Genomic DNA, 14,699 nt, shown 5'->3' on the forward strand with positions numbered 1-14,699 from the left:
TAGATAACAGATTGGTCATGATTTTACCCTAATCCAGTCCAATCCGGACCATGCTCACCCCTACTCTTTAAGCTTTTCATTGATGTATTTGTGATGCAGTTCTCATGTACTCATATGCTTTATATCAATCAATTTTATTTTTGTCAATAAAAAAAAAAATGAAAAATACAGTAAGTCTATTGTCATGGAGCCATTACTCTACTCCATATATGGTTGGAAACTTGTTCAGCTGTCCCATAAAAGGTTATTTAAATTGAGATAAAAGCCTCATTTTAAGTCCAGGGGATCTTTTTGTGTTTATGAAATTTATACTACTTACAACTTTTTTAAAATGAAAAATAAAACAAACAAGTTTTTGTTTTAATTTTTTAAAATTCTATAAATATAAACAAAAGACTGTAAACAAAAAAATTACCAAACAAACCCTAATAAATCCTAATAAACGCTACTGGGAAAAGATAAATAACTTGCACTGCCTTTATTATCCCCCTCCCTCCTCCTTTGTTTTCCCCTTTTATTCTTCATTATATGCACTTTTTCCCCCATTATTCATAGCTGTCAAATGTTCTATTTTCTAAATTGGATCTATAATTTTGCCATGGCCAAAGTTGGGTAGTAGGATTTCGATTTTACAGGTGGTTCGCTCAAACAAAATGGATCATTATGCCTTTCAAGCGAATCTGACATGTTTGGCAATTTGACTCTTTGACTATAAAAAAAACAAAAAACAAAATGTCACTAAAAAAAACCAAAAAACTACTTACAAAAAGTTAAAACTTCTCAGTAAATCAAGATTTTCGATTCAACTAAAGAGTCGTTCTTGAATACATTAACTTTTTTCTACCTCATAAAAAGCCAAAAATACCATCAAAAAGTAAGCCCCAAACGAAGCAAATATGTACCGAACAAAACAAACATACATCACACTTTCTTCATTGCCATAAATGTGGTGTTACAAAAACAAACAATAGAGATAATAAGTAACCCTCTCTCAGAAAATAATTATATTCATGAAGCATATAAAATATGCCCAATCACTCAGCCAAATATAGTCTCCTGATATATACATACAATAATATTAAGTGAAAAGAACTACTGGTCATAGAAACACAAACCCCTTTGTGTATTCGCCAGCCGCTAAATTCATACCAAAATCCTCTAACTGCTACAAATACAATGGGTGGCAGCTTGGATCTTGCTACAAGGGCAATCAAGTTTGTCATTGAGTGAGCATGAGCAACCACCACAATCGTTCTCGTCGACAGCTGTCATCAACCAACCATCTCCATGTCACGAGTTATGTTGTCTTGTTCATTCAATGAGCTAATGGACGCAAAGAGATCTTCTACTCGTAGGGGTGAATGCCGAACTGCGTACTGGAACACAATCTAAGAGATCACAAGTTTCTATATGAATAACAAACCTTGCAGAAATTGGTGGAACATAAAAATAGAAGGCATGTTCACAATTTTTCTGAGCAGTCATAGAGTCATCCAGATATATAATGGGGGGCCACAATACACAGAGGGCCTATTTGATTAGTGGGACTCACTAATTAGCAGGACTAATAGTGAGGGAATTAATAAAATATGAGATTAGTGTAGGAATGGTAATCCAGCTGGATTAGTGAGATACGTAATTCCCTCTTGTCCATATTTGTTTTGCAATAAATACGAAAATATATAATCTCAATTATATGTGTGTTTTAAGTTATTAGTCGTATGATTAAAAAATTTGACAATTTTGTTAGAAAAAATGACCATTGGAATCTAATCTGAACAATAAAATTTGCAACCAAACAATGAAATGTACAGGCGCAGGTGCGGGTGCGGGTGCACCTTGATACATTACATATAGTACCATTTTATCTCACACAATTGATTAAAAATATAAAAATATGACTTTTTTGTGGAGTTTGTATACCCTTAAATTTGATATTTGATGAGTCCGTCCTCTAAATACACACCCGTACCTGAGTCCATGTAACATAGCCAATAAGAGCCAGTACACTGGAATAAGCAGACTACAAGAGTCTAATAACGAAGCAATCCATGACCTACCTCACAGGAAGCAAGTGATGAATCACCATCCTGATGAATGGGTAATTCACCCTCAGAGAAAGAAGAAACAGAGAGACAAGGGAACCAAAAAGAAATTCCACCTTTAAAAGCACTCTTAACAGACTCTATGGGCATATAATTCCTAGTTTGACAGGGTTATTATTATTAACTGGAATCAACTAAATGCATTGTAGGATTTACATTTACCACTAACCTTTGAGTAGCTATCTGCAAAAGCACGTGCACGGTTGACCTTACCAAGATACTGCATATCAGCCTTCTCCAGTTTCCCATCCCCAAAACTCAGTCCTCCATCATTAATAGCAAAACGTAAAAGATTTCCCGATTGCAGTCCTGACTGAAAATTGAAAGAAAATAAATGAACAATCCAAATATATGAGGAAAAGTAATGGTGTTACAAGAAAAGTTATGAGCAATTTATTTCCTCCAGCTAAACAGCAGACAAGCACTCATGCCCAACCCACATGTCAATAATAATAATTTTTTTTGTATGCCCATGAAAAATTGCTGACAAATTAATTTGCCAGTATTAATGACTCGAAATAATTTTTTTTTAAAAATCGCGTGTTCTTGGACGATATGAGACATGAAACCACAAAATGAAAAAGTAGGGGTTAGTGATGCCAACACTTAGTCACAAACCAAAGTTGTGCAATTATTTTTTCTCCCTTATTGATAAATAAAGTTGTGCAATTACTTTAATTAGCTAAGAGCAATTATTACTACACAAATCACTTGGTGGGCTACATGCATTTATTAAAATGACTAAACCTTTTGTATGAAGTCAGTCTCCAAACAACCAAATACAACGGGAGGATCATCTGACGTTGTTAGTTTCCCATCGACTTGTAGCTCCAAAACCACCTGATTTACAATACACAGCGTCAGAGACAGGATTCAGGTAATGAGGGTACAACTCCCATTCCTGTCATACACAGATGTAAAAGTTTATCAATAGTCACAAATGAGAACACTGAAAACTTCGATATCAATTCCAAATTACATCTCAATTCCATAATAAAATGGCTTCCCAAGAAAGGATAATTTTGATAAAGAATTAGTGGTTGTCAATTTGAAGACTGCGCCAGAATCAAACCACAAAACTGCAGGTAAAAGTAATATTCTTAAATAGAACAATATTTCATTAGCTTAGAGATGATCAGCTAAAGAAGCAGCTAAACATGACCAAGCAGCACAAAAGAAATAGATATTCACCTCAATATTCATACACAAAATTAAAATCCCATGGATGGAACTACCGCCAGTTAATACACTCAGGTATATTTTAAAACCCCTCTCAAAATGAAGAAACCAAGTGAGTTTGCAAAATTATGCAGATTAATGTTGAGGTTAATATATGGCCATATTTTATTATTCCCATCCACAACAAGGATCACTCTCTCAAGACAGAGAAGGTTGTTCATGTAATTTACACAATTTGATCAAGCACACAATATGGTACATACAAAACTTTATGATACCCAAAAAATACAACATGGAACAGCTTTGAAATAGTTTAATCTGACTACAAATCATAATCTTAAATACGGATAGTGATGCTAAACTGTAAGACACCCAAGATGCTTGGGCATAAACATGAAAACACATTCAATCGTAAGTCTGAGTGAAAACTACTTCCTGACTACGAGAAGGGTGTCAAGACAAAGGAACAAAAATGACAACAGTAATGATCCTTTTGAAAATAAAAATTATTCAAACTGTTCTCAGGTGGACCACAAAGTATTGACACAAGAGGTGCTTATCAAGAGTCATGTAGCGCACAGAAAGGTGTATTCTCAGTTTGTATTTCTCTTACCTTTCATGTTCGTGTCCCACTGTAAAGCAGTTAATGTGAAAGCAGAACATTTTACAGCAACTAAAAAGCAACAAAAATTGTTCAAAATACAAAGCACTCAATCAATTAGATGATGTAATTAAATAAAGCATGGGTATGCACGACATGAAACATCAGAGTACCTGTTGTTGACTTGGAACTTGTCCTCTGCTGTCTGTATCAATAACATACTGACTACAGTTCTCATCCTTCCAGACTAATGCCAATGGTGTATTACCTGTTTGATAATGTGCATGCCTAAGAAGAAAACAATGCAAAATGCATTAGGAAGAAGACAAATATGAGAAACAAAATTAATTGGTTAGAGCTCATAATAGTGTAGGTTTTGATTGCAAGCAAAGGGAAATACTGAGCGTTTTTGAACATTTGAATTAATGATATAGACAAGCATGAATGCCTTGACATATCTGAGCAAACAAAGACAGATGTTACTAATCCTTGGAAAACATGAAGTTGGACACTCCTTGTGTTTGGTAGATATGCAAACCATCCGACTAATACTAACACTTTCTATTGCCATAAAAGGGCTATTTTGCCTTTCCAATCCTACTACATGAATCAGTTGTCCCAATAACCAAAAAAGATCTCATGTTGCTCCCTACTGATCCACATTTTGGAACATGCATTCCAAAACTAAATCTAACAATTGGAGAAGATTCTTCCTACCTTTTTCCCATAAATTTCACATTCAAAAGAATGATATACTTAGTTCACTCAAACCAGTCAAATAATTTTCCAATACTATATGGACAGTGAGCACTCGAGGCCTAGAGAATGCTGTTTTGAATATTGTGATAAAGACTGCTTCATCACATTCCAACTATGTCATCTATACAAGACTATCCCTAACATATCAAGTTCTCCTTCTATGAAACGTAACTCTCCATGATTCCCATCATTGATACAGTATTTGTAAAGCGCCAAGTCAAAACAAAGGTTGTGTTTGGTGGAGCTTTGGAAACGAGATTTCACACCTTAGTTTGAGTGCTGTGTTTGGTTAGAATTTTGAAAAATTGATTCTACACCGACTTTTGAAAACACATCTACCCGGTCATCCTTTCAGACATCCGACCATAAGTTGAGCCGGTTGACTGGAACAGTGTTTTTTTTTTTTTTTGGGCAATTGGCACTTGTTATTTTTATATTTTAAATAAAAAATATTTTCGGAATTTTTTTAAATTTTTTATGAGCTTTGAATAGAATTTTGAGTTGTGTGTTTGGTTATGAGTTGTAATTTTTTGAATCAAACAACTTTTCTAATTTCATATGTCACATCAAAAATTCAAAACTCCTTTCAAAACTCATAACCAAACAAATTTTCTTTTTTCAAATCATAATTCCAAAACTCACAAATTCAAAATACAACTCTATTCTCAAACCATAATTTTAAGACTCTACCAAACGCAACCAAAGATTTTCAAGTTCTCCACTATGAAGCATGGACACTCCAAAATTAGTGCCGTGGCGGTGTCCGACACGGGGACACGCCGGGGACACGGGGACACGCCGGGGACACGTATGGGACACGCCGGATGGCGTGTCCCTTTAATTTAATGATTTTTTTGCAGGGGACACGGCAGGGACACGGCGGGGACACGCGTGTCCATATGGGGACACGGCATGGGACACGGCGGGGACACGGCAGGGCTATTTTTATTTTTATTTATTTTTAATTTAATTTTTTTTTATTTTTTTAATCTTTTGCCTCTCTTATTTAGTGCTTTTGTGAAAAATATTGTTGGATGTTGAATTTTTTCCCCTTCTCGTCTTAGTTCTTGTTATCGTTTATTATGACTTTTTTGTGAATTTTTTGTGAATGGATGATCTATTAATTTGTTTAAATGTAATAGTTATGTTTATTCAATTAATGTTACTATGTTAGTGTTTGTTAATTTTAATTTAGGATGAATGTAATATGAATCTACATAACACATAAAAATATATAAAATAAATAAAATAAAATTCGCCGTGTCCCCCGCCGTGTCCGTGTCCCCATTTTTTGAAAATTGCCGTGTACCGTGTCCGTGTCCGTGTCCGTATACTAATCATTAATGTCAAACTAATATATAAGTGACAATCTATATAAAAATAAAAATAAAAAACTAATAGCTTCAAAAACCATTATGCGCATGCAAGTAGAAGTGTACACAGCTGCAATGCAAATGAACAAATCTGCCTAGCAGCCACGGTGAACACCTAAACAAAGGCACGAAGTTAGGCTTGCCATTGTAGTCTAATGTCTACCTCAAAAACCACCTACTAGGTTCTTCCTTCTGAAAGTCCTGTAGAGCAAGAGCTGAATATATGTTGGAGGAAAAAGGGAAGGGAAAAAAAAAAAAATCTGAGTTGGATGCACTAATTGATGGATATTACTTTGAGCCTTCCTGAAGTAAAAACCAACAATACAAAATACAAAAACTGAACCAAGATAATGACTTTCAGCCCAATGCAAAGTGGGAAGCCCTGAGTAGCAGCATAGACACAAACATGCGACATGATATTGACAAGCTGACACGTCGATTTTCAAAAGTACATGACACGATACATGCGTCTGGGACACGTTAAAATTTTATCTCTCTATTAATTAATTATATGTCAAATATATACACAACGGCAATGAAAAAGCAACATAATATAAATTAAAATTTTAAAAACTATATATTCCGTAACTTAAACATCAAGATATCATTCAAGTAACAATTGCAATATAAAGAATGCAAAACAACTATAAAATATTGAAATACACATGATGTATTCATTAATGTTTCAAAACATATTTAAAGTACATAAGTTGCACTACAAAGACTGCAAAAAATTGTTACTATGAAGAAATTTATCACATAAGTCAAGTTTGGACTTCAAAGGGTTCAAGAAGTGACACTGAAGTGTCTGTAAAGTGTCAAATATTATGAATTAAAATTTTTAATTAAGAAAAATTGAAGAAGTGTTAGGAGTGTCCATAGAGCGCCATGTTCGACACGATAAGCCTCCTCCATTGAAGTGTTCATGGTTCTTAGTTACTGTTGTTAATCTTGCTTGATAACGGGTGCCCTAAAGATGTAAACAATGCCAACAGTATTAGAAAGAAAGACTTGTCATTGAATGAGAATATAAACAGGTCAAGAAAGGAATTATAAGTTATATATAGAGGCACCTCCATTCATTGTTTTAAAAGGCGCGCCTAAGCGCGCGCTTAGGTGCGCCTCAGACAGCTTGAGGCAAGGCACAGCAGGAAAGGCATTTGAGGCGCGCACCTTAGGCTTAGGCACGAGGCGCACGCCTCATGCGCTTCATTTAAATTTTTGCTCCATCCTTATTCTTTGTGTGTGTGGCCATATCGAATTACAACCCCTTTAATATAATATGTAAACACATGCTTTGAGTCCTAATTTTCATATCAAAAAAATTTCTAGGCATCAAGCAAAAGCTTTGGGATTACAAGATGGATATATGGCTTTGGGATTCCTTTCAATATAGTAAATTACAATAGTTTTGGGCCAATGATTAAAGCTATCAGGCAATTTGGTCCCAATTTAAAATTAAAACCACTAAGGTAGAGTGTGAGTTCCTGATCTAAAATAATAATAATAAAAAAAAAAAATGAATCACGTTAATAAATTGATAAAAAAAGATAACTAGTATAGGGCAAAGTAAGATTGAATGTTATTGCGGAGAAAATTTTAAAACATTGAATGTTATTTTTCATGATTTTTGAAAAATTGAATGTCGTTCTCTATTTTTTTTTTTTTTTTATTTCCTAAGAATATTTGTTTAATGTTAAAAACTTCGCCTATATTAATATTTTAGTTATCTTTAACAACTTGCGCCTCGCTTTGGTGCGGCCCGCACACTTAAGCTCCAGGAGACCTTAGTGCCTCAATGCGCCTAGAGCTTTTAAAACACTGCCTCCATCATTACGGATAGCACAAATTGAACCCGGTCACAATGACTTAAGAGGATCACAAAAATTATTCACGTGGACACACTGACGCGATCAAAACTATAACTAAACATAGACGTTCCCCATATTATTCCACCTCAGTCACACAATAAGTTAGAAGCCCTGCATAGTGAATACAAATCTTCAGAGAATTAACGTACAACAGTCACTTCTACACTCTATACTTTTAACTGATGGAAAACCTCCACTTAGTCAAAGAACCACAGAGAAATTATCCCAATCCTATCTGAAGAAGGTATTAATTGGTTGACTAAATTGTTGCATGTTGCCTAGAACAATTGTATTAAGAACCAAAAATCAAATTTAGCACATTATCCTAGGTAATACGAACAACAAGATGCAGCATGCTTCTTACCAGGAACGTGGTAGAATACAGATAGCCGGATAGAAATATAAATAAAACAGATATAGGTAGATTGCACCATGGAAATTAAAATGTCATATATTTGTTGCCAATCAAAAAATTAAATTAAATTAAAATGTCATATATTCATGTCAAACCAATTTTCTTTTCAATTCAAAATGTGCATCAGTACTCATGTCCTATTTGCATTAATCTTTCAAATGTTGTCGTCGTTGCCTTTTTTGCCTCAATTTTTTATGTCATTTTAATATATAAATTGCAATCTTGTGCTCCAAAAGGCAAAACAAGAGAAGAAATAAGCACATACTTTTTGCAGCCGAAAGAAATTTGGTGTACAAGAAGGGAAGTGTGGCATGCCCCAGATTGCAGTTCTCAGAGGTTCTAGTAAAACTGAGGAAACGCCAGTTCAATTATAATACATCCTCTACATAAGCATAAAACTACAAGCTTGTTAAGCATATATGTATTTGATATTATTATTTAGTATTAAGGGTAGTTTAGTCTTTAGCACTTTTAAGGTTTACTTAGTTTAAATATATATATCTCCTTTGTATTCTTTATTTTTCTAATGCTCAATAAACAATTGTTAGTTTCTTCTAAACTTGTTTATCAATTGGCCTTTACGGAGCTTAAGGCCTTGAGTACTCGTATAGAATATTGTATCTATCGTGAGGCGCAGCGTTTGGTTCAGTTTCTTAAGGCACTTCGAGCTAATTTTGAGGGACTGTGGTACCATTCTTCATCGTAGTACTCTTCCCACTATTGATTCTGTTGTGAATGAATTGTTAGCTGAAGAAACTTGGTTCAAGGGCATTCCAAGCAAAGGTTTACTTCCCCTGCCAAGTCAGACTGTTCTAGCTGTCCCTACTAATAATCAGAGTAGCTCCTCCGTTCGCACACCACTGGATGAATGTAGTTTTTGTCATCAGAAAGGTCATTGGAAGGCACAGTGTCCTCAACTTGCTGGACGCTCTCATTTTGGTTCATCTTCATCTTGGAAGAAGGGTAATGATCGCTCCTGTGTCGCCGGTGCCTTGGAAAAAGGGTTGGAACTCACATACAGCAGCTACAGTTCCCTACATAGAAGATTTTGGCCCTTCATTGACTTCCCTTGCGGAGCAGGTTCATGCCATGCAGAAACTACTCTCTGCAACTACACCTAATGCTCTCTCGGTCTCTTCCTCTTTAGGTTTGCCTCCCTCTTCATCTTCAGGTATTTCTCGATCCGCTTAGGCCTTTGACTCAGGTGCTACTCATCACATGGCAAATGATTCCTCCTTATTTACTTATATTCTTTTCTCTTCTTCCACTCCTACTGTTATAACTGCTAATAGCACTCCCATGCCATTAGCAGGCGTTCTATTTTGACTAATTATCTCTCTCTTTCTGACATCTATTGCATTCCTCAATTGACTCTAAATCTCATTTATGTTAGTCAACTTTGTGAGCTTGGTTATCATGTTCACTTCTCTTCTTCTGGTTGTGTTGTGTAGGATCCTCATTCCAAGCAGCAGATTGGGACTAGCCACAAGTTGGGAGGGCTATATGTTCTTGAGCAGCTTCATGTTCCATCACTTGTTGCAACTTCCGTTGATTTGTTCTCTTTTCGTCTTAGTTCGCAGTCCTCTGAGTTTTATTTATGGCATTCTTGCCTTAGTCACATTTCTAGCTTTCGTTTACAATATTTAGTTTCGATTAGTGTTTTGGGAAATTGTAGTACTCAAAATATTTCAGATTGTAGTGGTTGCAAACTTGCAAAATTTACTACTTTACCATTTAATAAAAATACTACTATTTCTTCTACTCCTTTTGATCTTGTACATTCTGGTGTGTAGGGTCCTACTCCTATTCCTTCTAAAGGGAGTTCTAAATACCATGTGTCATTTATTGACAATTACACTCGTCATTATTGGGTTTATCTTATGAAACGTCGGCCTGAATTTTCTTCTATTTTTTCTTCTTTTGTGCCATGATTCATACCTAACACTCTGCTGTTATTAAATACTTTTGGTGTGATTTAGGTGGGGAATATCGGGATACTAGTTTTCTTTAGATATATTACAATCTGATGCTACTCTTCAGCAATCTTCATGTACTGACACACTTAAATAGAATGGTGTGGCCAAACGTAAGCATCGCCATATCATGGAAACTGGTCATTCTTTATTGCTCTATTCTTCTGTTCCTAGTTCCTTTTGGGGTGACGCTATTCTTACCAATGTTCATCTTATTAATCGTATTCCCTCCCAGGTGACCATTGGTACCTGTCTGTTTGAACGATTACATGGCAAACTGCCAAATTACTTCTCTTCGTGTGTTTGGTTGAACTTGTTTTGTCCTTTTTCCTCGTGTTGAACACACTAAGTTGCCTGCTCGTTCTGCTATGTGCATTTTCCTTGGGTATGGTAACTTGGTAAGGGTCAGAAAGGTTACCGTTGCTATGATCCTTTTACTAGACGCCTCTATGTTTCTCATCATGTTGTCTTCTTAGAACATATTCCTTTCTTTTTCATTCCATCTGCATCGACTTCTGTCTCTCGATCTGATCTTATTTATCTTGATCCCTTTCCTAACAATGTTCCTTCTGATTCGTATGTCCATAACCTCTCTCCTTCTGATCTTCCCTCTTCGTCTTCCTCCCCTCCTCCATTGTCCCCTAATGTTCCTCTTGCTCCTCCTCCCCCTCCTATAATTCATACTAATGTTCGTCAGACGAAGTGTGACTTATCTACAGGTCCCATTGCTCTCCATCCTTTTGTTAAAAGGTATGCACCTGGTTGCCTAATTGCAGACGCAAGCCTAGCCTTGGAAACCACAAAAGGTGCCCTCTCAGGCAACATCAGCAGTAGCTTAGTTCATATCAAGCACCATGCATATGGGGGTTACTGCAGAGAAACCGGCAACCTATATAAATGCAGTGGTTTACAGGTACAATTTAGGGTTTCTCGAAAGTTAAAATTAAGAACATGGAAACATATCTAGGAATATATTTGTACTGACACTTCCAATCAATACTATTATAAAAATCGCAATGTCAATGATATTGAAAGAAAGACTTACTTGTTATAAAACAATAGCCCATCCTTGACATAAGGTACTGGCCCTGAATAAGCTGTGTGTAGCCCTGCTTGGTCACAGTTGTACACAGGAACCACATCAAATCTGTACTTATGGTAAAATGAGGGAGGCTCACAAGCCCCTGACTCAACAAGTTTGCTGTTCAACCAAAAAAATCTGAACTCAGCAGCGCATTCATAGAGAGAGTATCCCGCCCAGCAAACCATGTCAATTACATAGTAAGTTTGATCAGACTGCAAGTAATGTCCAAATCACAACCACATTATTGATGCTGTAAAGTAATTAACAAACAACACAAGTTACAATAAGAATTATGGCCTCAAAATAACGATATTTACATATTACCTCATGAAATATACAATCAAGTATACAATATGATTGAGCAGAACAAGAGTTGCCTTTGGTCCTGGCACCACTGGGTAGAGCAGATGGAAACCGGTGCAACAGAGAACCATTCCGAAGCCTACTAATTGTTGTTCCATTAGAAGAAACAACAAAGCATCGTTTACCTGCAGGTCTCGCAAAAACATACCTACAAAAATGCAATTCACTCTTCACATTTTTTACTTCATTTGCATTAAAAAAAGTCACATTCAATAAGATTTCTGTCGAAGAAGAAGAGAATGGTGTAAACTACTGCACAATAAAGGAAAACCATGTTAAATGTGTCAAGAATCTGATATGAAATAACCACCAAGGAGTTATAATATCATTTGTATACACAACTGTTTGCACCTAAGTTTACAAATTGTCTGTCGACAGGGCATGAGGAAGCCTCAATCAAGTGGCACGTGGCAGTGATTTTCAGCAGTTTTATTTTCTACATTAGAATTTGTGCAACATGGTGGAAGCTAGGTTGAAGGCAGTTATGAGCAATTAAAAGGAAGTAGCGGGCAAGCTTCAGGGATCATTTGCATTCATTTGCTTCAGGATAGCCTGTCAATGTGGTGTGATAGATCATGGGTCACACGTGGCTGCAATAGTGGAAAGTGGTTTTGCTTCAGAATGAAGTGAGGATGAGGAATGAAGACTTGGAAGGAGAAGAGCAGTTGTAATGAAATTAAGGAAAAGTGGCTTGCAAATTTGGAGGGAGCATGAGCTTCAAGAGAAAATCAAGGAAACGTGGCTAGAGGAAAAGGGGAAGTGATATAAAGCTTCAGAGTTTGGAGAGAAAGGGATCAATCAACAACAATACACATCAAACTAGTTTAGCATAACATAGATAGAGGTAGATCTTTTGTCTTAGTTATTTCAGTGTAATTTCATTTCCTAATTTGTAAATTTTGTAGATTTCAATAGAAGTTTTCTTTGTTTACTTTTCTTCAACTGTCGATTGTTCCAAAGAAATCCTTGAATCCTTCAAGGCATTGAACCATTACACAGTTGGTTTTCTGTTGATTGTGTGGTGAATTTGTTGTTAAGTTCCTGTCGATTAGGCCTTCACAGAAATTTTACTAACAACAACAGAATTAAGGGGTTGTTTTTTAAATGTTCCTAAAAATTATTAAATTTGACCTATGAATTGGACTGCAAAAGCAGTAATATGTGGGCTTGTTTGATTGGGCGGACAATAGCATAGGATTGACGCAAAATTGACGAAGTTTTAGATTTCAATGGTCATTTTATCCAACAAAATTGACTAAGTTTTTAATCCTACAACTAATGACGCAAAACATACATATTATTGGGATTATATATTTCTATTTCTGTTGCAAAACAAATGTCGAAAAGAGGAAATTATGTATCTCACTAATCCAGTAATCTCATGGATCGTCAACCCCCTCACTATTAATCCTACTAATCAAACAAGCCCTATGTATGTGTTAAACAAATCTGTCTCATTATTAAAAAAAGAAAAGTGTGTCAATAATGAATGCCCTTCAAAATGTTGTTAGCAATGTTTCAAGTGAGTTTCACCCAACATGTTTTTTGATTAACGCAATATAGGCTCATCAAACTATACTTACAGGGATAAATTGTATGTTACACATTAACTCCCCAAAACGAACAAAACCCTAATCCATACCCGATTATAGTTACTCAAATCGAAGATTATCACAGCCTCGTTGTAAACACAAATTCATCATTCTCATAAAAAAAACTTCTCACTGTATAGAATATCTACACACACATATATATATATATAGAGAGAGAGAGACAACAAACCAATCGCGACTCAAATGATCGGGGACATCGATCATCCACTCAGGAAGCATGAGCTGCCTCGCGAACCACCGGCGAGCTTCGGCGCCCCTGAGCTTCGCCGCCTGTCGAACATCAAGGTCACTGGTTTGGTGCTCGGGATCGGGCTCGGGTTCGGGCACGAGGTCGAGCTCTACGGAGGGTTCTTCTGGCTCGGACGTAGGTTCGGAACCCTGGCTTTGGAGAGAGAGGACTGTGGAGGCTAAACAGCGGGCTTGGCGCTGAGCGTCGTGGCGGTTCTGAGTCTGCCGGAGAAGAGAGAGGTCACGGCGCTTCTGTTGATCGGAGATCGCCGGACGTTTGAATGGACGGCGGAGATCGTGCGGTGCCATCGCGGTGTTGTTTTTCCCTTCGCCGGAGTTTTTGAATGGTGAGCTAAGCTAGAGAGTGAAGATAGTGTTCCTGCGGTGCCCTTTTTCAAGCACTCGACACATTTCCCCTCCTCCCTGTTCATTCTAGACTAACATTAAAACCAATTTAAAAATAAAATAAAATTATAAATTTTTGTTGAAAAATCAAATTTTAAGGCGTATCGTGCTAGGTTTCAGGATTATTTTATTATGACATGATTAATTATAGGGAATTGACTCATAAATCTTAAAAAGTGAATTTATAATTCAATCAGTCACATATTTAATTTTATACATTTAAAGGTTCCATTATTTGGGGCGGATAGTTTTGCCCATGAATATATTATTTTTGGTCTGGTGATATTATGTTTGAATGATATAGACGTATGTAACGTTTGGGAAAAACTTACTATAGTTCTTTTGGTTTGGTGATATTATGTTTGAATGATGTGGGTGTATGTAACGTTTGAGAAAAGCTTACTATAGTTCTTTTTGGGTTTAGTAGTGTATGTAGAGGGAATCCATGTCATTTATGACCCATAAGTTGGTGGCCCACATCATTTTTTGAAGCCCACATTTGAACACAACCCATCATTTTGCAAAAACCACACTTTGGTGGACCATATCAAGTTAATGAAACAGAAATTGATGGCCTACATCAACTTCGCGAACCACATTTGGATGGCCCACATCATAACACAAGCCCAATCTCTGAAGCCCCACATTACGAAGAGTCTTTGAAGATTGAGGCCTTGATTCTGAAGTGTGTTCTACCGTAACTGAGGACTACGGTGGGGAGCATGGTGTG

At 36.3% G+C, this 14,699-nt stretch overlaps 1 protein-coding gene across 4 annotated transcripts; it reads right to left on the minus strand.

Annotated features, from left to right (window-relative positions):
• Positions 1–897: 897 nt before the first annotated feature.
• On the minus strand, positions 898–13,999 carry LOC114292264 (snurportin-1 protein). 4 transcript variants are annotated; one of them, XR_014327552.1, is made up of 7 exons: positions 13,506–13,999; positions 11,685–11,871; positions 11,322–11,572; positions 4,059–4,173; positions 2,853–3,006; positions 2,275–2,418; positions 898–1,376 (listed from the first exon to the last, which is right to left on the minus strand). XR_014327552.1 is itself a non-coding variant. In XM_082866281.1 (7 exons), exons 1-7 carry the CDS (start codon positions 13,871–13,873, stop codon positions 1,272–1,274), a joined length of 1,263 nt encoding a protein of 420 aa, XP_082722407.1. In that variant the 5' UTR covers positions 13,874–13,999; the 3' UTR covers positions 898–1,271. The 4 variants fall into 4 exon arrangements, 2 of the variants coding, with proteins under 2 accessions (XP_082722407.1, XP_028091975.2); XR_014327551.1 differs by having other exon boundaries at positions 898–1,388; XM_082866281.1 differs by having other exon boundaries at positions 2,853–2,945.
• Between the last annotated feature and the right edge of the window lie 700 nt (positions 14,000–14,699).

The sequence above is a fragment of the Camellia sinensis genome, chromosome 4, assembly GCF_055761805.1.
Source record: "Camellia sinensis isolate YWXY chromosome 4, ASM5576180v1, whole genome shotgun sequence".
In the NCBI taxonomy this organism is placed as follows: domain Eukaryota; kingdom Viridiplantae; phylum Streptophyta; class Magnoliopsida; order Ericales; family Theaceae; genus Camellia; species Camellia sinensis.

Excerpts from the sequence above, each read along its gene's own strand:
- LOC114292264 (XM_028236174.2), bottom strand. The coding sequence starts at position 13,873 with ATGGCACCGCACGATCTCCGCCGTCCATTCAAACGTCCGGCGATCTCC. Across the intron at positions 11,573-11,684 it reads TTGATTGTATATTTCATGAG|TCTGATCAAACTTACTATGT; the intron begins GTAATATGTAAA and ends CATTACTTGCAG. Across the intron at positions 2,419-2,852 it reads AGACTGACTTCATACAAAAG|TCAGGACTGCAATCGGGAAA; the intron begins GTTTAGTCATTT and ends TTCAATTTTCAG.